The sequence below is a fragment of the Nuphar pumila genome, chromosome 16 (assembly GCF_984573655.1).
Source record: "Nuphar pumila chromosome 16, dmNupPumi1.hap1.1, whole genome shotgun sequence".
NCBI lineage: Eukaryota > Viridiplantae > Streptophyta > Magnoliopsida > Nymphaeales > Nymphaeaceae > Nuphar > Nuphar pumila.
In genome coordinates, this window is record NC_143264.1 from 61015716 (window position 1) to 61043143 (window position 27428).

Genomic DNA, 27428 nt, shown 5'->3' on the forward strand with positions numbered 1-27428 from the left:
CCAATTCATATGTTCCAGTGTGTATAGAGAAATATCTTGGGACTCATGATAATTCATATGCCAATGTTACCCATGATGATTTTATAATAAAATAACATATAAAAAAGGTAAATGTGTGTTTGACAAAAATGTCCTCCTATAAAAAAGATATATGTTTGATGGAAATGTCCTCCCGTAAATAGCTTTGCACATTCCCGCGACTCATGCAGCCCATTGACTCCTTCAAGGGGACAGTTCCTGAGCTCAAGTTTGTGAAGCATATTCTCAAGAATGCATCATTGCTAGAGTCTCTAAAAATCAGCCTCAGTCCGAGGAAAATGGTGCAGTGGGCTGCCATTACTAATGAGCTCATTTGCTTGGAGATGATATGTCATCAACTGCACATAGAATCGCTTTGCAATAGGAAATGAACTCGATGATGAACAATATGGATCCCTTTGACAACACACCATCTGCTGTAACAGAAGCTCCTTTTGACAATGCACCCTTTGCCATCGGAGCACACTCTGTCATCGTCTATTGTCGTCAGAGCACCCTTTGTCGTCGTCTATTGTCGCTGAAGCACCCTTTATCATCGTCTGCTCGTGAGAAATAATTGAACTACTAGAAGAATCAACATTCTGTCTATTGTTCATCATGATACTAGGGTGTAAGTGTTGAACTGAGTAGATAGAGAATAACGATTTACAACAGAGATAATGGTGGCAACATCAATTTGATTTTTACTATAAATCACTACTCACTGATCTGATTTGTACTGTAAATCGCTACTCTCCTATCTGATTTATATTGTAAATCACTACTCTCTCATTTGATTTCTATTGTAAACCACTACTCTCTGATCTGATTTCAATTATAAATCGCTACTTATTGTAAATTGATACTCTCTAATATGATTTCTACTGTAAATTTCTACTCTCTTATTTGATTTCTACTGTAAATCGCTACTCTCTGATCTTATTTCTACTGTAAATCGCAACTCTCTAATCTGATTTTTACTATAAATTGTTACACTCTGATCCAATTTCTACTGTAAATCGCTACTCCCTCATTTGATTTCTAATGTAAATTGCAACTTATTGTAAATCACTACTCTCTGATCTGGTTTCTACTATAAATTGTTACTCTATGATCTGATCTATGTTGTAAATCGTTGCTCTTTGTCTACTTAGTTCGACGCTGCCACCATTATCTCTGTTGTAAATTTCTATTCTTTGTCTACTCAGTTCTACGCTTGCACCCTAGTATCATGATGATCAATAGACAGAATGTCGATTTTTTTGATAGTTCAACTATTTCTCACAAGCAAACGATGATAAAGGGTGCTCCGGTGGCGATAGACGATGGCAAAGGGTGCTTCGGCGGTAACAGTCAATGGCAAAGGATGTGTCTTCAAAGTGAGCTCATGTTAAAGCAGATGGTGCATTGTCAAAGGGTGATCCAGAACGTTTAGAGTGAAATATTGTGAGGAGCTCCTGTTACAGCAGAAGAGTTTACTGCTTAGGGCAAAAATAGAACGTTTGGACTTTAAAGAGTTAAGATCATCCTTTCTTTTCTTGATGTTGAACATTTTTGTCTTTCTCTAGAATCATTGTTTCAAGGCAAGAATGGCGAGAAAGAGTATTTAAGTCTTTGCAACCACACTGAACTTTAATGCTAACTAATGCTAGCACATGGGGATACAAGCCCCACGTGCTTACATAAGTCACGCTCGTTCGGACCCTGAAGATGCACTTGTGTGTTCGGGGGAACATATAATCTGCTTCTCCGAAGCAGGTTATATGTTCCCCCCCAGAACATGTAGGTGCGTGTTCTCGGGTCTGAATGAGTGCCACGTATATAAGCATGTGGGGTGTGTTTCCTTGTGTGTGTCGTCATCACTTAGCATCAGAGTGTTTTGTTTACAAAGACTTAATTACCCTTTCCCGCCATTAGCGCCATGAAATGATGTTTCGAGTAAAGGACAAAAATGTCCTCCCACTAGAAGAGAGAAAGGGATAAAATCATCATCGTTTCCCCCCTAAGAAGTAAATGATTTTGCTTTAACAGGAGCTGCTCGTAATATGTCACCCTAAACGTTCTGGCTCATCCTTTGACGATGCACCATCTTTTGTAACAAGAGCTCTCTTTGATGACGCAGCCTTTGACATCGTTTGCTGCCATCGGAGCACTCCTTTTCATCGTCTACTGTCGTCGGAGCATAGTAAGAGCACCATTGCCACCATCGGCTGCATCTACCTTCTAGGTGTTTCTCCTCCACTATCGGATTAGCAAAACTTGTGTCCTTTCAGTGAGTTTGTGTAAGGTTTCGTTATGTAAACAAATCAATTTTCATTATGTAAATCTGAATGCTAAATCTTAAAACTGGTTATACTATTCATGCTAAATAACACCTATTTTCATACTGAAACAAATCGATTTGTACCTATCTACCATCTGGGCATCGAAAAATAGTTAGCATAATTTGTTCTTATGAAGGCCAATCATTACAATGATATGTACTTATTAGGTCTAAATTTCTACAACGATTTGTAAGTTTTAATTTAACAATGACTTATACATTTAATGCAATAGCGATTTATTTGATGCAGCAACGATTTATACGTTTCAAGCAGTAGTGATTTAGCCGATTTATGATTCATGATATATACATTTAAAGCAGCCACGATTTATACATTTAATGCAGTAGTGATTTATGATTTACAATGATATATACTTATGAAGGGTTCAATTTCTATAACGATTTGCAGTTAAATTTATGTGTTGTGCAGGTTAGCAATTACTACAATTAGCAAGACAAGAAAGCCTTTGTCATTGGAGGGGATGACTCTTAGAGAAATCATTCGCCAATCCGATATATATGAGGGTTATGTAAAGTACCAAAATATAATGAACATTGAGAATGAAAAAGATATGAACAAATTGTTGGATATTTATTATGTGGAGCCTGATCCATCAAATATTGAAGATAAAAAGCAAACAAAGAAAGATAAGGAAGAACTAATGATGAAGAAGAAGAAGAAGGATGCCGAAGAGAAGGAAAAGCAAAGGAAAAAGGAGGAGAATGAAAACTACGCGCACTTATGAGGCAAATGATTTCTTCCTGCCGACCATGCAAAATTAAATCTACATGCACATGATTCTTCATGTTATCTGTCATGATCGTCAGTTGCATCGCACTATACTATGCATTGAGTTGTTATTTACTTTGTTAATAAAAGAAATGACTTATCGTTATTTACGTTAGCGATTCACGTGACAATGATTTGATGACAGCTATGACGCTGTGAAGCGATTTCAATTTTAATCGCTAAATGAAAAGTGATTTGAATACACAAATCGCCACCGCAATCGCACAATAATGTAAATGCCACGTGCACATATTTCAATATCATAATACAAATATCTTACAAATCAACACTAGCAAACACATAATATATTACAAATAGATATACATATCGCATAATATATTACAAATTGATACGACAATTCAGCATAATAGCTTAAAATCGAAATTAACAAACAAAATAATATCTCTCAAATCGATAGTATGATACTACAACCACAATTTGTGTTATATAAAGGCAAATTGTTATGGCCAATATATACGTCATTGTGTAAATCGTATAAATCGTCAACCGAAATCCAGGTCTCATAATGCATATCGATTTTTGACAATGTGCGGGATGTGGAACGATGTTTACTGTTGAAGCCCAAACATTACAACGATATGTACTTATGAAGGGTGTGATTTCTACATCGATTTGAAATAACGATTTATATGTTTGAAGCAGTGATTTGTACATTTAAAGCATGAACAATTTATATGTTTGATGAAATAGCGATTTATACTTGTTGATAATAGCGGTTCACGTAACAGCTATTTCATTACAGGTACAAAGCTTTAAAGCAATTTTCATAGAAACCGCTAAATGAGCAACGATTGGAATACGCAAATGGCCACCTCATGTCGCTAGAATGTTAATTCCTCACGCACAGTTTTTAATTACATACTACAATATGTAACAAATCGACACTAGAAAGTACTTAATATTTTACAAATCGTTACGCATATCCCATAATATATTACTATACCTAACTCTATACCCTAAACGCTAAACCCTTAATATCTTACTAAACCCTAATCCTAAACCCATAATATATTACTAAACCCTAAACCGTAAACCCTAATCCTAAACCCTAAACCCTTAATATATTACTAAGCCCTAAAACCTAAAGCCTAAAACCTAAACCCTTAATATATTACTAAACCCTAAACCCTAAACCCTAAACCCTAAACCTAAACCCTAAACCTAAACCTAAACCCTAAACCCTTAATATCTTACTAAATTGTAACGCTAAACCTTAAACCCTTAATATATTACTGAACCCTAAACCTTAAACCCTTAATATATTACTGAACCCTAAACCTTAAACCCTAAACCCTAAACCCTAACCCTAAACCCTAACCCTAAAACCTAAACCCTAAACCTAAACCTAAACCTTAAACCCTTAATATATTACTGAACCCTAAACCTTAAACCCTAAACCCTAAACCCTAACCCTAAACCCTAACCCTAAAACCTAAACCCTAAACCTAAACCTAAACCCTAAACCCTTAATATCTTACTAAATTGTAACTAGGGATGGCAGTGGACCGGGGGAAAGCGGGGCCCTGCCCCGCCTCGCCCCGTTTGGACCGGGGATGAAGGGTATGAAACGGGGATGGAGGCGGGGTGGAGGATAAAATCTATCCCCGCCGCGGAGGCGAGGCGGGGGTGGACGTGCACTTTTCCCCACCCCGCCCCGTCCTAGCCACGATCCCCGCCTCATCCCCGCCCCAACCCTGCCCCGACCACTTTTCCCCGCAATATCCCCGCCCCGCCCCGCCTCATCCCCGTTTGGACCGGGGATGAAGGGTATGAAACGGGGATGGAGGCGGGGGTGGAGGATAAAATCCATCCCCACCGCGGAGGCGGGGGTGGAGGATAAAATTTTGAGGCGGGGCGGGGGTGGAAACCTTGTCCCCTGCCCCGCCCCGCCCCACTGCCATCCCTAATTGTAACGCTAAACCTTGAACCCTTAATATATTACTAAACCCTAAACCTTAAAACCTAAACCCTAAACCCTAAACCCTTGATTTATATGTTGATTCTGTATATCGATTTATAAGCTGCCAACAACAATTTTCATATTGATTTGTATGATATTTGATCATCGATTTGTGTGATACGATGACAATATTTTCGTAACAAAGACAAATTGACTAAACATTACAACGATTTTTAAGATATCAATAGGAATTGTCATATCGATTTAAGATAATGTTTTGATTCTTAATATCGATTTAAGATATTGTTTTGATTCTAAATATCGATGTTTAAGATATCAATATGAATTTTCAAATCGATTTAAGATATTATTCTGAATCATAGTATCGATTTCTATGTTGATTCTTAATATCGATTTACGATATTGTTTTGATTCTTTATATTGATTTAAGATATTGTTTTGATTCTAAATATCAATTTTTAAGATATCAATACAAATCTTCAAATTGATTTAAGATATTGTTCTGAATCTTAATATTGATTTCTATGTTGATTTTTTATATTGATTTAAGATATTGTTTTGATTCTTAATATCGATTTCTATCCTGATTCTGTATATCGATTTATAAGCTATCAACAGAAATTTTTATATCGATTTATGGCCGACAAAGATGTCATTGTGTAAACCACCTAAAACGTGAACCACTTAAAGGTATATGTTATTTTATTATAAAATCTTTGGCGGGTCCCATAAACATTAAACTCCTCTGCTATAAAAGGAGTCTCTCACAATATTACTCCATAAATGTTCCACAAAAAATCTAACGCTTCATCTTCTTTCGCCGGAGCACCCTTTGCCATCTCGGTGAGTTTTTTGTGTTGTGCAGGTTATTAATGGTTTACATTCGTAAGAGAAGAAACACTTCATCATTATAGGGAAAATCTCTTGACGAAATTGTCAAACAATATGCTTTGTATGAGCAATTAGAAGCGTACTACAAAATAATGATGATTGAGAATGATAAAGAAAGGGAGCAATTTCTGGTAAAGTATAGAGCAAAGCCTAATCCATCAGATATTGAAGATGATGATCCAACGAAGAATGATGAGAAAGAAGTACAGATGAAAAGGAAGAAGAATGATGACGAAGAGAAGCAAAAGGAAAGGAAGGAGAAGGATAATGAAAAAAATCAAAGGAAATCGAGGCAAAATAAGGAGGAGGTGGACGATAGGGAAAAGCAAAGGAAGAATAAGGAGAAGGAGGAAGAGAAGCGAAGGCAAAAGAAGGAGGAGGAGAAGTGGGAAAGACAAAGGAAGAATAAAGAGAAGGAGCAAGAGAAGCGAAGGCAAAAGAAGGAGGAGGAGGAGAGGGAAAAGCAAAGAAAGAATAAGGAGGAGGAAGAGAAACGAAGGTAAAAGAAGGAGGAGGAGGAGAAAAAGGAAAAGCAAAGGCAGAATAAGGAGAAGGAGGAAGAGAAGCGAAGGCAATTAAAAAAGAGGAAGGAGGAGGAAGAGAAGTAAAGACAGTTGAAAGAGGAGGAGGAAGAGAAGCGATGGCAATTGAAGAAGAGGAAGGAGGAGGAAGAGAAGCAAAGACAATTAAAGAAGAAGGAAGAGGAAAGGCAAAGGAAGCAGATTAAGGATGAGGAAGAGAAGGAAAGGCAAAAGAAGAAGAAGGAGGATGAGGAAGAGAAGGAAAGGCAAAAGAAGGAGAAGAAGGACGAGAAAGAGAAGGAAAGAGAAAGGAAGAAGAAAAGAAAAGACAAAGGAAGGAGAAGGAGGACGAGGAAGAGAAGAAAAGAGAAAGGAAGAAGCAGGAGGAGGAAGAAAAGGAAAAGGAAAGGAAAAAGCAGATAATAGACGTGAAAGAGCGAAGGAAGGAAGAAGTACAAAAGCAGAGGAAGGGAGGGGATGAAAAGAGAAAAGTGTGATCAAGGTACGTTAATCGCTACTGGATGTCGTGATGTACTGTTGTAGATATTATTATTTATAGCGATTACTCTGTATAGCGATTACTATGAATAACAATTACTTTGTATACTGATTATTGTTATAGTGATTACTATGTATAGTGAATACTATATATAGCGATTACTGCGATAGCGATTACTATGTATAGCGATTAATTATTATTTGATATTTTGTGTTACAGGCAGGTCAGAAAAGAAGCAGAGCAGTAGGTAAAAAACTGAAAGGGCGGTGTGAGTGTTCTGTAATTCTCTCATGGTACAGAAAACTGAGTGATTATCAGAAGGACCGATTATGAAAGATGCACTTTGGCGGCCTTTTGGATCAACATTATTTTGAAAATTGTTGGAACACCATGACCCACCTGGTCAATAAGTGGAACCATAAGATGAACACGTTTCAGTTTCGGGTTTTTTAGATGACCATGACCCTAGAATATGTGGCATAGATTATGGGTCTCAAGTGCCATGGAAGTGTTGTCCTAACAAGGGATTCAAACTACAACCCAAGGGACAATTGCATGACACTTCTAGGAATGTCGATAGAGGAATGGCGTGAGTGTATTTCTGGTGGAGGCAATTTCTCAACGATGAAAGTTCATTTTTTCCGTTATAAATGGGAAGGTCGGTTTGCTGCATATATATCTGAAGCAGCTAACTATGAGTTGTGTGGCTTACTTCTTTATTTTTTTGGACTTACTTTATTTTTCGATTGTTCTGGTTTGATAATAAGTTACTTGTGGTTGCAGTTTCTGGAAGACTTAGATGAAGTCGACAACTGGGCATGGGGTGCTTCTATGCTCGCACTTGTACAGTCAAATTTACCGTGCGAGTAATTGTACGAAAACCATCAAGGGATTTTGGTCATTTGTTCAGGTATTTGTTTATTAAATATTTAGTACTTGTAGACTAAGCTCGTTGAAGGTTGTAGTCTTACTAATATATTATTTTTGTAGGCCTAGACGTGGGAGCACATTGTCGCCTTGCGTCCTCAGTATAGCCTTGCGGTTTGTGGTTTTTTCAAGATCGGCCAGTGGGCTTCAATAAATGTCAAGGAGGAAAATGCTCAGTTCATTTTAGATGGACTGCAATTAAATGAGGCAAATTGTTTAAAATCGTTGTAATGTTTAGCATTCTTAAGTAATCATTGCTTTGAGATTTTTTCTTTCTTAGTACAAATTGTTATCTCCTTAGCATCTAACTTTCATTACCGTAAATCATTGTATTGTTTAGCATTCTTAAGTAATCATCGCTTTAGGATTTTGTCTTTCTTAGTACAAATCGTTATATCTTTAACATCTAACTTTCATTAGCATAAATCGTTATAATGTTTAGCATTCTTAAGTAATAATCGCTTTAGAATTTTGTCTTCTTTAGTACAAATCGTTATCTCCTTAGCATCTAACTTTTATTAGCGTAAATCGTTATAATGTTTAGCATTTTTAAGTAATTATCACTTTAGGATTTTGTCTTCCTTAGTACAAATCGTTATCGCATTCAACATTTTGCATGAATAATTATGTCTATATCTAAACAACAATCTCGATTGTACAGATTGTTTGGAGACCATATAAAGATGGGGAGGATGAGGACAAAGTGGTTGTTGTTGTGGCTACGAGACTGTCTGTCTGCGATATTTGGCTCTTTAGCAAATGTGAAGCCGAGTTGCAACATGGTAGTCGAGTACTCCTACAAGCTGGCTTGGGACAGTCGGTAGCAAAAGTGCTTGTGCTATTGAAAAGGAAGATGAATAGTGGGGGGGGGGGGAGGCAGAAATGTGAATTGACACGAACGCTTCAGGAAACAATTGGATAGCTGGAACAAATGAGGTGTTTGTGCCATACCATATGATTATAAAGAACGGCAATATGACCCCAACTATTTCAAACAATATTGGTAACCCATGCGTCCAAATCGACAGATTGAGGAGAAGCAACCTGAAAGTAAGGATACTCTTGTCCTTGATCTTGTCGTCTTCCAGCATAGACGTAACGTCCCTCGTGTCCCTTTGGCACTTCCTGCGATTCTCTCTATTGCAGTACACGATAAGGAGCAAACATTGCTCCTAAAGGATAATGTATTGTTCGACAAAAGGTTAGCGATGATGGAGAGGGAAAATAAGGAGTTATGGAAGGACGTGCAGAATTTGGGAAGACAAATTGGGTCACTGGTTGAGATGATTACTAGTGGGTTTAATAAGATCAAGGGAATGAAGAGGCCACCGAATAAAGAGACTCCACCAAGGCAAATAAAGAGACGATTTGTATGTCCATCTCAGTCGTCAAGTGCCACTGAATAAACATATGTGATTTGTGTATCTAGATAATTCTATTTTGTAATTCTATCATTCTTTATTATAATTATATAATTCTTTCCTTAATAAGTGTAACACAGAAGTGCCACTGAAAAATCGACAATAATACATAAACTTAGGTTTGTAATTATATAATTCTTTTATGATTTGTACTTACGTTTGTTTAATCGTATAGCAATCACTGACTTAGGGTTTATTATGTATCGTGATTACTGTGATAGCGATTACTCTATACAGCGATTACTATGTATAGCGATTATGAAATTACCATGATTTGTACTTACGTTTGCTAAATCGTATAGCGATTACTAGTTTTGAGTTTATTATTTATAGTGATTCTTGTAATAGCGCCTACTCAGTATAGCGATTATGAAGTTAGCATAATTTTTACTTACGTTTGCTAAATCGTATAGTGATTATTGGTTTTGGGTTTATTATTTATGGCAATTCTTGTAATAGCGATTACTTAATATAGCGATTATGAAGTAAGCATGATTTGTACTTACGTTTGCTAAATCGTATAGTGATGACTGGTTTACGGTTTATTATTTATAGTGTTTCCTGTGATATTGATTACTCAGTATAATGTGAAATGATTAATTAATATGAAATGTAATTTATTTAATTATTTATTATAAATTTTTAGCATGATTTCTTAAAATGGGCGGGATGTGAAACGATGTGAAATGATTAACTTCGGTAGTGTGTTCCACAAGGAACCCAAGACGTTTTCTTTAAGAGCAAATCGTATAGCAATTAGTGGTTTAGGGTTTATTATTTATAGTGTTTCCCGTGATAGCGATTACTTGGTATCACGATTACTCAGTATAGCGATTATGCAGTTACCATGATTTGTACTTATGTTTGTTAAATTGTATAGCGATTACTGGTTTACGATTTATTATTTATAGTGTTTCCTGTGATAGTGATTACTTAGTATAGCGATTAATAAGTATAGCGATTATGAAGTTACCATGAATTGTACTTACGTTTGCTAAATCATATAGCGATTACTAGTTTTGAGTTTATTATGTATAGCGATTCCAGTAATTACTAGGTATAGTGATTATGAAGTTACCATTATTTGTACAAAGGTTTGCTCAACCGTTAAGCGATTTTTGGTTTAGGGTTTATTATTTGTAGCATTTTCTTTAAGTGAAAGGAACGTCGCATAAGATTAGTTTAGGGTCTAGAGTTTAGGTGAACGTCATCTGACACACTACTGATGTTATGTGATGTGTCATTCATTTACACGTACTAACGTCGTTTCGATGATACTAGTAAATGAAATGATATCTTTTAATTAATATAATATGTAATTTATTTATTATAATATTTGGGCATGATTTTTGAAAACTGGCAGGATGTGAAACGACGTGAAATGAAACACCACTTAACTTCAGTAGTGTGTTCTGCAAGGAACATAAAACATTTCCCTTAAGAGCAAGGAACAGGCGACGTTTCATTTTCCTGCTTCGTTAGCAACAAACAGAAAAAATGATGTTTCAGTTAACCACCGTCGTCGCAAAAACTTTAGCAATATCGAAGAAGGACGATGTGATTCAGTCTACCGTCAACAAAAAAGGGTACCTTCAATTCCTTTAATCTGCTTCATCTTTTTTATGTCATTTGCAGTTCGCTTACTGAATAAAATGCAACAGTTCTTTTACTGAATATTCAGCTAATTTCAGTGCTTCAAAAAACAAGGTACCAGAAAACTCAGCAAAGTGCTCGAAGAGAACATTGACCGGATGCGAGATGATTTTGCAGAAGGACACACTATCAATAATTTTGTACGTATGAAACCACTATCAGTGATATATTTATGTATGTCGTGGTCATGTATATTAACAAGTGCATATTTGTTGTAAATAGACTATACAGGATTTCGTCATGTATATTTAAAGCAAGGGATTATCCATGTCGATCTGCGTTGTCACTCCTTACTTTATGGTATATCAGTTATCTTATATGTTTAGTTTTTTTTTTTTTTTTACTAATGTACGTGCGTGTTTTAAACTTACTATTATTACTGTTTCGTTCAACAGAGTATCGTCCGCCGAATGACATACGCGTCTGGATTTCTAGATGGACTACAATACTGGGGTGACGATGACCAAATGACAAACTTTTTGTTAAGTGAAAAGGTTTATGACCATATCGATTTGCAAGATATTAAATCAATTTAAGATATTTTTTTTATTCTTAATATCGATTTTTATGTTGATTCTTAATATCTTTTTTAACCTATCAATAGGAATTTACATATCGATTTAAGATATTGTTCTGATTCTTAATATCGATTTACATGTCGATTCCTAATATTGATTTAAGATATTATTTTGATTCTTAATATTGATTTCTATGTTGATTCTTAATATTGATTTTAAGCTATCAATAAGAATTTACATATCAATTTAAGATATTGTTTTGATTCTTAATATCGATTTATATGTTGATTCCTAATATCGATTAATGATATTATTTTGATTCTTAATATTGATTTATATGTTGATTCCTAATATCGATTTAAGATATTATTTTTATTCTTAATATCGATTTTTATGTTGATTCTTAATATCTATTTTAAGCTATCAATAGGAAATCACATATCGATTTAAGATATTTTTCTGATTCTTAATATCGATTTATATGTTGAATCCTAATATCGATTTAAGATATTATTTTGATTCTTAATATCAATTTATATGCTCATTCTTAGCATCGATTTTCTGATATTGATTCCTACATTGTGGCAATTGGAAAAGCATTGAGTCTTATACGTGTTGGATGTACGAAAATAAAAAAAAATATGGTTATACAACTCCTTGGACTATAACATTGGTGTTGATCGTGACATTATGCATTTGGTAATTTTCTATTTATAAGATTACTATATTTTCTACCATGGCCCGAAATTTACTTGCTTTTGCATAAACCACAAGTTTGATTTTTCAGAGACATGTTGGGTGTCGACATTGGCCCATGGAGACTTCACGTCATCGAGGGTACTCCTTTACAAAATAATGGCGTCGATTATGGCATCTTTGTAATAAAGTATATTGAAGCAATATGCTATGCACGAGTACCAGAATTCACCATTGTATGTTGTACACTTAAACATATTTTATTATCCTATATTATTGTTGACTACATTTCTATATTTGTCTGACTTTCGTTTTTTTTTTAGGATGATATTCCTCGATTTTGCACAGAACTATGCAAAAAAATTATGAATTTTCTAATTGTGAAAGATACAAAACCCCAGAGTGCAAGATTACCTAGAAAGCTACAAAGGACGCGAGGCCCCCAGGAGTAAGAGGAAGCCATTTTAAACGTCTACATATTCTCAAGGATAACGTGAAGAGGGTTACGTTCTACTGTTGAGAGAGAGAGCAATTTTTGGTTCAACATTCAATTTCCCGAATAAGACAATTTTTTGTGTACAGACATTTATAACCGATTTTGTAGACTATGTATACAAATTTTGTAAGACTGTGTACAAAATTGGCATTAATCCATAAACCAAAATTGCGCACTATCACACGTGTGTTGAATACGCAAATCGTCACCTCAAGCGCGCAAATCACAATAATGTCAATTCTGCAGACATGTTTCAAAATCATAATATAAATATCTTACAAGTTGAAACATCTTACAAAATTACGCATGTGGCACTTGTTAATATCGATTTGTAATATATTATGCTAAATTGTTGTATATCGATTTGTAAGATATTATGTGTTTTATAGTGTCGATTTGTAAGATATAGTTTAGTTTGTTAATAGGAATGGCAGTGGACCGGGGGAAAGCGGGGCCCCGCCTCGCTCCGTTTGGATCAAGGATGAAGGGTATGAAACGAGGATGGAGGCGGGGACGAAGGTTAAAATCCATCCCCGTCCGGGGGTGGAGGCGGGGATGGACGTGCACTTTTCCCCGCCCCACCCCGTCCCCGCCACGATCCCCGTCTCATCCTCGCCCCAACCCCACCCCAACCCCGTCCCGACCACTTTTCCCCGCAATATCCCCGCCCGGCCTCATCCTCGTTTAAACCGGGGATGGAGGACATGAAACGGGGATGAAGGCGGGGATGGAGGATAAAATCCATTCCCCGCCGGGGATGGAAGCGGGGGTGGAGGATAAAATCTTGAGGCGGGGCGGGGGTGGAGACCTTGTCCCCCACCCCGCCCCACTGCCATCCCTATTTGTTAATATTGATTTATAATATATTATGCTAAATTATCGTATATTGATTTGTAAGATAATGTGTGTTTTCTAGTGTCGATTTGTGAGATATGGTAAACGGTTGTTAATATTGATTTATAATATATTATGTTGAATTATCGTATATCAATTTGAAAGATATTATGTTGAATTGCCGTAAATCGATTTGTAAGTTATCACACCAAAGAGAAGTGAAAATTCTTACCAGCTTTTTTAGAAATGGAAATTTTTGGGTCATTAATTGATGAAATAGGGAAAGGTTCATCAGCGGCTTCTTAATGTCAGTCTGATTATTGTTTTTGTCAGCACACCCTCTTTTTCCTTAAGCAAATGAATAAGGTGAAACCTCTCCCGCAACCTGCCTTTTTGAGAATGAAGCTTCTCAATATAGTGTCGATTTGTGAGATATTGTTTTGTTTGTTAATATTGATTTGTAATATATTATGTTGAATTGTCGTATATCGATTTGTAAGATATTATGTGTTTTCTAGTGTCGATTTGTGAGATATTGTTCTGTTTGTTAATATCGATTTGTAAGATATTATGCTGAATTGTCGTAAATCGATCTGTAATATATTATATGTTTTTTAGTGTCGATTTGTGAGATATTATTTTGTTTGTTAATATCGATTTGTAATATATTATGTTGAATTGCTGTATATCGATTTGTAAGATATTATATGTTTTCTATTGTCGATTTGTGAGATATTATATTTTTTCTAGTGTCGATTTTGCAGACACACGTTTCAAAATCATAATACAAATATCTTACAAATCGACACAACTTACAAAATTATGCACATGACACTTGTTAATATCGATTTTTAATATATTATGCTGAATTGTCGTATATCGATTTGTAAGATATTATGTATTTTTGAGTATCGACTTGTGAGATATTATTTTGTTTGTTAATATTGATTTGTAATATATTATGCTGAATTACCGTATATCGATTTGTAAGATATTATGTGTTTTATAGTGTCGATTTGGTGATATTGTTTTGTTTGTTAATATCGATTTGTAATATATTATGTTGAATAGTCGTATATCAATTTGTAAGATATTATGCTGAATTGCCGTATATCGATTTGTAAGTTATCAAGCCAAAGAGAAGTGAAAATTCTTACTAGCTTTCTTAGAAATGGGAACTTCAGGGTCATTAATTGATGAAATAGGGAAAGGTTCATCAGCAGGTTCAATCTTTGGCTTCTTAATGTCAGTCTTATTATTGTTTTTGTCAACACACCTTCTCTTTTCTTGAGCAAATGAATGAGCCGAAATCGCCTCTGCAACCCGCCTTTTTTAGAATGAAGCTTCCTGATATAGTGTTGATTTAGTTATGTATTGTTTTGTTTGTTAATATCGATTTGTAATATATTATGCTGAATTGACGTATATCGATTTGTAAGATGTTATGTTGAATTGTCGTATATTAATTTGTAAGTTATCAAGCCGAAGAGATGTGAAAATTCTTACCAGCTTTCTTAGAAATGGGAACTTCAGGGTCATTAATTGATGAAATAGAGAATGATTCATCAATGGGTTCAATCTTTGGCTTCTTAATGTCAGTCTGATTACTATTTTTGTCAGCACACCCTCTCTTTTCTCGAGCAAATGAATGAGGCAAAATCGCCTCTGCAACCCACCTTTTTGAGAATGAAGCTTCCCGATATAGTGTCAATTTGGTGACATTGTTTTGTTTGTTAATATCGATTTGTAATATATTATGTTGAATTGTTATATGTCGATTTGTAAGATGTGATGTGTTTTCTAGTGTCGATTTGTGTGATATTGTTTTGTTTGTTAATATCAATTTGTAATATCTTATGCTAAATTGATGTATATCGATTTGTAAGATATTATGTGTTTTCTAATGTCGATTTGGTGATATTGTTTTATTTGTTAATATCGATTTATAATATATTATGCTGAATTGTCGTATATCGATTTATAAAATACTATGTGTTTCTTAGTATCAATTTGTGAGATATTGTAAATTCATAAATCATAAAAATACACGGTTACACAAAACTCACCCAGATGGCAAATCATATATTATGTGTTTTCTTGGAACAAGCAGGTTTGTGAGATATTGTTTTATGTTGAATTATTGTATATCAATTTGTAACATATTATATGTTTTCTAGTATCGATTTGCGAGATAATATTTTGTTTGTTAATATCGATTTATAATTTATTATGCTAAATTGTTGTATATAGATTTGTAAGATATTAAGTGTTTTCTAGTGTCGATTTTTGTGAAATATTGTTTTGTTTGTTAATATCAATTTGTAAGCTATTATATTGAATTGTCATATATCGATTTGAAATATATTATGCTCAATTGTTGTATAGCGATTTATAAGATATTATGTGTTTTATAGGGATGAGTTTTATGATATTTGTAGTATGATTTCTATTATAGAATTACAACAAAGAATTATAGAATTATAAGAAAGAATTATCGATTTACAATAAAGAATTATAGAATTACAACAAAGAATTACAGAATGCTAAACATTACAATGATTTACACTAATGAGAGTTAAATGCTACAACTATTTTATAGCTAAAGAATCCACACGTGATTCCTATGTTATGTTGCTCACTTTTGAATTGAACTGAGCCTGCCATTAAACAGAACAATATCATGCACTGCATTAAGTTCAACAAGAAATGCAAATATCCTCTCAAAATTGTTACATACCAAAAGACTTGTCAAACTCATGCCATCGTTTCACTCAAACTGGTCGAGGGGATTGCAGGTTCCAACATTGTAATGCACATCTATAGGGTATTGTTGCATGTTGAAAATTACACAAGTTAGATATTGATAAGTTGCACATAATAAATTTTAATGGGAAGCAATATACTGTATTATATACCTGTTCATGCGAAGGACTTGGTTGCTTAGGGGTTGGTTGTTTCTTACATATTTTCTTGCAAAGCAATTCCAGTGCACCCTTTGTCCTCCAACGACTCGATTAGAGGCAGGTTTCTTTTTTATACCCTTCGCTAGGTGAATATTTCCATCATAATCTACGAAGTTTACTCCTGGCTTATCGAAGATGATGTTGACGCTTCGGCGCAACTTATCATAAGGGTCAGGGGAAATATGAATTTTACCTACATTGTTCGATTCCGTTTTCTTATATTGGTCTTCGTGAGCTGCAACAGATTCATGGTGAATTAACTGCACTTTTTCAAGTAATTTCTTTGACACTTTTCTCATACATATATATGCTTCTTCGTTTTTCGATGCCAAATCTGCAACATGTATAAGTGATTTACATAGTTGTTGGTAACGGGAGGCTATGCGACACTTCTCATCAACACCAGATGGACTGACATTATTTCTATCCAGCAGTTCAATCTTTGCTTGTCTCGTCCATCTTCGCATTACATATGACTCAAGTATTTCTTGTATCTTCTCCTGATTAAGTGTCTTTAATGCATGATGACATAAAATATCTTTAAATTCAAATATTTTGCAGGTACATTCAATTGTTTCGTTGTCAACATTGTATGTAATATGTGCTTCTTTCCTTTTTTGTTGCTCTTCGCCCTCGCATACAACATGATATTTGTGCATATTCTCATATTGCATATGTCCTTCTATGTTGCAATTCATGACCTATATAACCTTCTTATTAGTTTATTTAAATGCAGTTAGTGTATACAGATCTACAGGTTGCATCAATATTTTCATGCACAAAGTTATAGAGCGGGTGTTGAAGCATTTCACATCTTGTTCAAACTCATTCTGTCTAAGACCGTCTACAAATAATTCATATTGTTCCTTGAAGCGAAACATTGTTAAACATGAATAAAAGTTTTTTTTCAGTGTGGCATGCATAGATTAAGCTCTTTGTGTGCTTATCATACCTGCATAAAAGTATTGTCTTCCATATGCCAATGCCAACTTCTCTTTGTCTGTATATAAATTTTGTAACCACACACAGTCTTTAAGGTCGTACATCTGAATCATTTGCTCTCAATCAGACAGAAAAGTGACCTCGTCCATGCTCTCAAGTACACACTTTCTAAACTTTTTATCAAACCATGTCTTCTGATTAAAAATGTGTCCTATGTTTTTTGTTGCATTTTGAAAAATATGTCATAAACATAGGCGATGATGAGCATATGGTCATACATGAGACACTGCTGCCGCAATTGCATGATCACCATCTGTAAGTACAACTCCAAGGTACTTCCCATTTATTGCCTGTGTAAATACTATAAACAACCACTCAAAGGTTTTCTTGGTCTGATCATAAAAAAAAGCACCGCCTAATATGCAACTCCGTGAGTGATGGTTTACTCCGAAAAACTGCGCAAATGACCACTATTCTGTATTAATTTTCACTGTCGTATAAAAAATAATCACATCATTGAAACATTCATAATATACTCTTGACTTTGAATCTGCCCAAAATATATTCACAGCATACCCATCTTCATCCAGTTGCATTGCACTAAATAAACTAGGGTTATTGCTTGAATTCTTTTGTAAGTAATCAACCAAAGAACATATTCCTCCATTCTTCATGTTGTCTGACATCTTTCTTCTCAAATGGTTTCTTAGATCCATAGGTGTGAATGGTATATTCTCACGACCATCATCTATGTGTGCACACAAATTATATATCTTTCTTGGTGTAATGCGGGAACTATCAGCTATTTTAGCATGCACTTCAGTTACTTTACGATGTGACATTAAAATAGGAGTCGTAAATGAAGGGGCTAATTCATGGTTATGATCACTGATTAATGTACGAACTATATATTTCTCATTCGGAAGTCTTCTTAACACCGTTCTCGCTGGACAACCACATCTTGAATTTGACTTGCTCCTTGTTGGATTTTCATTTCACTTATTCCAACCTTGCTTAGAACAACCATATGCCTTTCTCACCACGACACCCTATGGATTGTTTGCCCAAGAATACCTTCTAACACTGAAGTCAAGTTTTAAGGCATAATCATTACAAAATTTGTATGCGGCTTCCTCATTATTAAACTGCATTCTCTTTACGAAAACAATATCAAGTGTACTATCATGTAGACTTGAGGTGCCTGCACCTTTGTCAAGTGCACTGTCATGATCGTCTACCTTATTATCGAATTGCATTTCGTCTGTTGGAATATTCAAGTCTAGAGTGAATCCAATGCCTACACCCTTCTTTTCATGTGCATCATTAATGCACATATTCACTTCTTCGGGTGCGTCGATAATACGAATGTCCGTTGTTCCATGACTTTCCAGTGAGTGAGACACATCATCTTCACTGCAACTAGTTGATATGCTCAACACTATCATGAGCAAAATATCAATTTGCGTTAGCCAGCGCATATGTTTGCTACGATTTATTCAAGATGCATATAACAATGACTACCGATTAGTTAAGCAAGTCAAAGAAACAATTGAATGAATCACAATATCAAAACAATAACATAATAGCTTATAATTAGACAATAACAAACAAAACGATATCTCACAAATCGATACTATAAAACACATAATATCTTACAAATCGATATACGGCAATTCAACATAATATATTATAAATCAGTATACGACAATTCAACATAATATCTTGCAAATCGATATACGACAATTTAACATAATATATTACAAATCAATATTAACAACCATTTACCATATCTCACAAATCGATACTAGAAAACACATAATATCTTACAAATTGATATACTGCAATTCAACATAATATATTACAAATCGATATTAACAAACAAAACAATATCTCATAAATCGACACTAGAAAAAACATAATATCTTACAAATCGATATACGAGAATTCAATATAATATATTACAAATCAAGATTAACAACCAAAATAATATCTCATAAATCACACTAAAAAATACATAATATCTTACAAATCGATATACGATAATTCAACATAATATATTACAAATCGATATTAATAAATAAAATAATATCTCACAAATCGACACTAGAAAACACATAATATCTTACAAATCGATATACGACAATTCAGCATAATATATTACAAATCAATATTAACAAACAAAATAATATCTTATAAATTGACATTAGAAAACACATAATATCTTACAATCGATATACGACAATTCAGTATAATATATTACAAATCAATATTAATAAACAAAACAATATCTCACAAATCGACACTAGAAAACACACAATATCTTACAAATCAATATATAATAATTCAACATAATATATTACAAATCAATATTAACAAACAAAACAATATCTCACAAATGGACACTAGAAAACAAATAATATCTTACAGATCAATATATGACAATTCAGTACAATATATTACAAATTGATATTAACAAACAAAATAATATCTCAAAAATCAATATACGTGTTACTACAACTGCGATTTGCGTTACATTGCATATACTGAGTGAATGGACTATACCGAATGGGGTAGAGGTTCTTGCTCGTATTTGTAACTAAGTATTCTTGTCAATAGGTTCCAGCGTCTTACAAATATCTTCAAGTTTCAACCATCGAAACGATAAAATCTACCTGTAATAACAAAACAACACCTTAATGACACTCACAATGACATACGTACTTCAACAATGGCATGATGACATGGAAAGGTACTCACCATGTTTTAATAGTACTTGTTGGAATGTTTGTGCGTCATTGTTTTTTTACATAGTGCCTAACAAAAATGAAGAAGAAGAGATGATTGTAAAAAGAGATGGCCGACAAATATCTCTATGCCGCCCACCAGTGATAGAACCAGTCGTTCGATTTAAAATTATCTCAATGATGTATTAACGAACCCAGGAATGTTTTCTATCTAACACAAGGCAGGAATGAGAAGGCGGCCCCGTGTTGTAACACAAGCTAAAAACAAAGATGAAACGTTCAAATCTATATACGGGGAGCGGGAGCGGGAGAACATTTTTGTCCAACATATATCTATCTTAAGGAAGGATATTTCTGTCAAAAACATATCTACCTTTTTAATATATTATTTTATTATAAAATCATCGTGGGCAACATTGACATGTGAATAATCGGTTGTTCCAAGATATTCTTACGTATACACATGAACACGCGAATTTGTGTCCCGGTGAGAACACACAACACCCTCTCCTGCTTCTCAAGTTTACCGAAAACCTAGTTTTTAGGCAAGAATTTATTTTTAAGCTGAAAAAAATGTTCACTAATATTTCACGCTGCAAGAAGCCCGCGTCTTGCTGAACTTTTTTTCGTTTTTCGCTTCCCAAGTTCCCTTTTCAGTTTTAACGAAGAGAGAGAGAGAGAGAGAGAGAGAGAGAGAATGGGGACGTCGGTGCAGGTGACGCCTCTGAGTGGGGTTCACTCGGAGAGCCCGCTCTCTTACCTCATCTCCATCGACGGCTTCAACTTCCTCGTCGACTGCGGCTGGAACGATTTCTTCGACGCCGACCTCCTCCAACCCCTCTCCAGGCAACCGCTACCTTCCTCTCTCTTTTTCTATGCCTACACGTGTTTCTGTCGATTTGAGCGGGAAGTCATAACCCGAAACTTTGAAATCTTAGCGTAGGGATCGAAATTTATGCAGAGCAAACGAGTTCCTTTTACCCGTAGTCTTTTACTTTACCTAGCGATATATGCTTTTGTGTGGTATATATCACACAAAATTCTGTGCACTGTGATGTAAATGAACCTGGTTCGCGGGTGTTTGGTTGCATTGTTTTCCCTTAGTAAGGTTACTTGTCGAATCAGTGAAGTTGTCTGCAGTTTTATGATATCCTTAGTCGCCAACGTTGATGCTTTCTGTATCGATTGCCCTGAGGGAAAATTTTAGGGGAAATGCTGTCGGATTATAATGCTTCATGAAGTGCAGCGCTTGCCACCACCAACATTGTTCCTCCTATACTTTGGCTTCAAACAGGTTAATCCAAACATATGCGTGGCGTTGAATCCTAAAGGCTAGGTTAATCTAATGTTGGTTGTTAAAGGGGTGACTGGGTATTAGAGAAACCTTGACGGCATCACTTTGTTAAAGGTGTGTTAAATGAATTTTTGCTCCTCCTTTTACCCGTGGACGTAGTCCTGAGTGTCGAGCGGCCCAAATCATGTAAATCTCGTGTCTTCTCTCTATATTGTAGTTTGCATAACACATACAAACTTACACTTGTACTCACATTTTTATGATTTTTTCATTAGGGCAAGGGTACCCTATAACTGTTGCATTTCAATTGTTTTATTCTCTTGCCTCCAGGCCTTGAGTTTCTGTACTAGTTGGTACTTTCGTTCAACAATTTGCTTGTTGAAGAAATCTCCATGCATCCTTCATTGGAAGTTTGATTGCAATACCTTGCTCATCTGTATCAAGCAACCATGATTTGACATCCGTATTGTTCATCCTCCATTATTTGTTTTGATTCATAGTCTGCCGCCCGACTTATTTTTTGTCCAGCCAAGTAGTCTCCAAGATCCTTAGCCTTAAATTACTGCACACACTAGAATTTGTGCATGACACCAACATTACACAAATACTAGTAAGTCTAGTATATATATTTCAGTTGCAGGTTCTAAGAGCAAACAAATAGGCTGTTGTCAGTTAATATCTCACACAAATAACATTAAACCTTTGCCAAGACTACTTAGAAAGGTATGGCACTTGATTTTCTAGGTTTCTCATACAAGAATCACCCTAAAGGAATCGATATATGACAAACAAATCCCATAACATAGAAATCCTCACATTTCAAATTAGGCCAGAAACTTCCAATTAAAAGCAAAAGATCTTAGGAAAAATCATATCTCACTCAATACACCTCCAAGAACCACTTTAATTGTATGAAAAGTCATCTTAAATCACTTATTGGTGGAAGAAAATTACTTCCAGTGAGAATTGGATTGATTACCAAACTTTAGCTAGTTCCATTAAGGGGTGACATCACCTCTTCTTACTGCTTGGACTAAGCTTGGGTTGATTGAGGTGCAAGTTTGACCCTATTCTCTTCCTTTTTCCAGCCTCTAAGGTTGACTCCAATCCCTCCCTAGCCCTCCTCCTAGCTTTAAGAGCTAATACCACATTTGTTGCTTCAAAAGTCAATGGAGGATCTCAAACAATATTCATTAGTTAGGTCTTTTAACAATACATCCTTCTTAAGGGTCTGCTCTTAGTTGAAACATAGTGAAAAGCTTGATGGACAAAAATACCCTGTATAAGACTTTATTTTTTGACAAAAAACAAGAATCCTAAGAAAAGAATAATTGAAAAAGATGAAAGTGCCTCTCCTAGTGTATAAAGAAATGCAATACATAAAAGTCGCTTCCGCAACCATAACTAGACTTGACAATGAAAATACTTTCTACATCCCACTGTAATGTGTTGCCAATTTATATTCCCCCTGGGTTACTTTGGTCAAGGGAAGCTGCATGCACCAAATGTGCTCAAACTTCTAATTTCCCTCCACACCTTCCCAAGTTGCTAGATGTCAAGCAAGTAGGATTTCCTATCATTGGGTGATGTTCAAGCTCAGCATCTAACAAGTGCTTCATTATATTTCCAAGTCATGCCTTATCTACCATCACATTATCAACAACATGATTCCTATTGAAAGTGGCTCCAAAGATTTTCATCAGTGAACACTTTATGGTTCTGAAAGATTATGGACAATGTGCCATTGTAAAGGCAGATGAGAGTTGGTTCACTGCTTGTTCAGGATTGGCATCTACATACTGATCTTTCGAAGATATTGTCTTTGCACCATGGGTGTGGAAAAGAGGTAACAAACAACCGACTTTTGTTACTTGCATCAAACTAACTTGGTGCACAGTTGGATAATGAAAAATTGGATAATATTCTTGCCAATCCCTCCACAACCTTCACATGCATTTTGTTTTGAAGCAAGGCCTTGTGCATTGATCAGTTGTCTTGTGAGTGGCCTTGAGGTGTGTTTGCTATCCCCTTTAGATTTGTGGAAGGATTCTCTCCATTTGTTCACTTTTGTATTCCTAGCTTATCTTTATCATAGTCCCAGATATCAGCGATATTTTCAAAATATCATGATATTATCGTTGTACTTTCAGCAAATGATATTATAGATAAGATATCGCAATATTTTGAAAATATCAACAATTTGATAATATCATGATATTATCAATTATTGTTGTTGTTTTTATTTAGTTTCTACATCTTAAATGGGTTTCTTATTTATTTTGCATTTCTACTTATTTCTTTTATTATATATGTATTTTATTATCTAAACATGATATTTATTTTACTTATTTTCATTATTTATATATACATTTTTATTTTTTTAAGCCCTGAGATTTTTCTGAGATTTATCACCAAACCTATATTATCACAAGAAATAGCCTCACCGAGATATAGCTGATACCGATATTTGTAACTCTGATCTTTATTTGGTTGTAGCACTGTTTTGCTCAAGGTTTTAAAACCCGTGACTCAGAACTCAACTCGTTCTTTATTGACTCGTGACTCGGCGGGTCAACTTGGTGACTCGGACCGGGTTTTGTTAACTTTTGATTTTAAAATAAAAACAATATATAATTTGTCTCAAACCATGTTTTTCAGTAAACATATAGTCTAAAGAGTTGACAATAAAAAATTGCAAGTTCAGAGTAGAAAAAGTACAAACTTCTTCATAACAAGGTCACATGGAAAGATCAAGTTACATGAAGAAACTTCTTCATAACAAACATGTCTTTGGTATTCAATGAAGGCCCCATGTAACTGAGTCTAGAAACATACTTAAACTCAAGTTTCTAAATAGAATGGTTTAGGAATTTCAGCTAAACTTCTCCAGAAGACACCCTAGCTTTTGTTAGCTTTCCTTTCTAGTGATCTCACCTCATTGAGAACAGCAACACATCATCTTGCGTAAAAAGCCAGATTGAATTAGTTGCAACAAGGTAAAACAACAATAAGAGAATGAATCACCAGAAGAAATTCCAATTATGACCAAGGGAAATGCTGTCACATGGATACATGTACAAGCATACTGTACAAGATCAGCACAACTGGTATGATATGGGTGTTTCTGTCAAAAAATAAGGATGACAAGGTACAAATTGTTATGCACAGGTGTGATACAGACTTTGTACAAAAATGTATTTTTATATACAATGAAGGATATGATATGTGTTCATAAAACAACACTCAAAGGCACCCAACACCAGAACATGAAGTACAAGCACCGATACATGTATGCCTCACTTTTTTGTTAGATCTTTGAATCATTTTTTTTGCCAATATGTTTAATCAACACATAAAGATTGATAGATTATTGTATCTTTGAACTGGTTTGTCTTGTAATTTATTATTTATTATTAAACTGTTATTTTGAAATACCCAAAAAATCAAATTTCAAATATCCCAGAACTCAGCCGAGTCAGACCGAGTCAGGCCGAGTCAAGGCAAGCCGAGTTTACCCTGTTGGGTTGACTCGCTGGAGGGCCGAGCCGAGTCAACCGAGTCACCGAGTTGACTCGGCGAGTTTTAAAACCATGGTTTTGCTTGTCCTTCGTTCTGCCCTCTTTCTTTAATGAATATTTAATTTCCAGTAAAAAATAAAAATCTCATATCTATATGGCAGTCCAATTATTTTGTCTAGATCAGCACATGAATCCAGGATAGATGCTATGACCATTCATTTCCTTGTGTTTTTTCCCTGTACAATCATGTCATGTAGATGGAAGTTTTAGAGAAACAGGCTATGTTTTTTTTTTTAAATTTTAATAATTGAAGGTTTCCAGTAAGGTGTGCATGGAAACTCTTGACTAGGAGTTCCATAGAAGTTGGAACATCTAGGCTATTGAATTCCTGAACTTGGATTAAGTGGGAGATATGGTAGGATTCTCTGAATCTCTAACAAAGACCAGGACTTTGAATTCCAATATAGTTAGACCAGGGATTAAAACCTGGGAATTGGTCAATTTTGAAATCTTATGGCAAGAAAATTTCAGTTGTTGAGTTAATCCAAGAACTTGAATTTACAAGGACTTCCAATCCCAGAATCCAAAGTGTAGTTGATTCTCATTAAGAACAGGATATGAGGATGATTCACAGTTGCAGACTGGAGTTTCTATGTTAAATATATAATTTTTTATTCATTTATATTCTCGTCTTGTTCTCCCATGTGATGAAAACATGTCTATTTTTTTATGAGATCATAACCATGCAGGATATCTTCAACAATTGATGCTGTTTTGTTGTCACATCCTGATACACTTCACCTTGGTGCCTTGCCTTATGCCATGAAACATCTTGGGCTTGCTGCTCCAGTTTATGCAACAGAGCCTGTGTACAGATTGGGACTCTTAACTATGTATGACCATTACCTTTCTCGTAAAGTAAGTTCTCTAATTTTTCGTATTAATCTTTACTACTCATGAATACCATTCGCTAAATTATTATCCATCTTTCTGGACACATACGCATATGGTATTGGTTTTTATTCTTACGCACTTCAAAAATCTCAAGTTCTTGTTAGATTATACACACCATGCATGCACAAAAATATGTCAGCTGATTAAAAAGGTTGAGAGTAACAAATGAATTTTGAGGATTCCTGTCATCTACTTTTCTTGGTTGGTGAGAATGGATTAATTCTAGGATCTCGATTGCAAAATATTTGACAAAATTTTGTTCTTAGTTTAAGTTTGGAAATTCTATATTGATTGGTTTGTGCTCCATGCCAAATTGCCAAAATGTCTTCTGCTTTGGAGATATCGGGGTCAAGCATCATAACATCTCCATAATGTTTACTTGGATAAGGCCATGGGGCATGGAATATGGGTTTTTTTGCAGGTCTTTCAGGTTAGACTTATGAATCTGGAGATATGGTTCTGGAGTTAAGTCGGAGTTTTTGTGTGACATGGTTTCCTTGTGGTAATGTTAATTTAGCTAAAGGCTTGGTGTCTGTCAACATGGGCAAAAATTTGACATTGTCTGATACTTATTGGTTGTAGCACCATAGAGCAACACATAAACTTTATTTCTAATGCCAAGTGCATTGCATTGGACAATTTTGATATGCATTTCTTCCTAAAATACATGTCATGCATTATTTTAGTGTATAAAGTAAGCTTTGGTATAAAGTTTGGTTTAATAAGGAAGGAGAAGACTTCACATGACCTCTAAAGTTCTTTTGAGCTGGAAGGGTCAACTCCATTATATTTTACTGATATAAAACCCTAGTACAAGACAATACCACACTGCAATATATTACAACAATACCAAACAAAACAATAAATTACAACTGAACCACCTAGGTGATGCCAGAGAGTAAAATGACCAAACTGCTCTTGATCTTAGGCATTTAAAAGGATAACCCTAATACTGCTTTTCATCATGCCCTCTCAAGATGTACATCATTCTTAAGCATCAACATCTTGCCCTACAAAGTCCTTGATAAATATATCGGCCACTTGATACTTAGAAGTAATCTATGTCACATAGGTGCGGGTGCGGGTGCAGCACTTTAAAAAAACTTGGGTGCAGGGGTGCTGGAGGGTATACATATATATTTTTTAACAGTTAACAATAACACTAATGAAATAAAAAACAATTATCATAATATCATCAAATCAATTCATCATCATGCATCCACAGAAATTGCATGACAAAGATGAAGAAAGTTTACAAAATTGTCATCAATTAATGGGCTTCTGAATTGCACATATATGGACCAAGTACTGGTCAAGAAAATACCCAGCACTGGGTGGTTGGGAGGTAGAATACACACACACAAATTATATGGATACACATTATTTATAAATCATACAAAATGGATGAGTTCAACATCATCACCCCACGAAATAGAGGCCTTTGTAGCTTTTTATACAATGAAAAAAATTTATTATCCAAATTA

General features: G+C 35.0%; 1 protein-coding gene across 1 annotated transcript in view; it reads left to right on the plus strand.

Moving 5' to 3' along the window:
- The first annotated feature begins 20790 nt into the window (after window positions 1-20790).
- Window positions 20791-27428, plus strand: part of CPSF100 (cleavage and polyadenylation specificity factor 100) — an 88759-nt gene continuing 82121 nt past the window's right edge. The window contains exons 1-2 of the mRNA XM_089991481.1: window positions 20791-21024; window positions 25740-25908. Of these exons, the coding sequence (XP_089847607.1) occupies window positions 20876-21024; window positions 25740-25908 (318 nt within the window). The 5' untranslated portion in view covers window positions 20791-20875. The remainder of the gene's footprint in view (window positions 21025-25739; window positions 25909-27428) is intronic.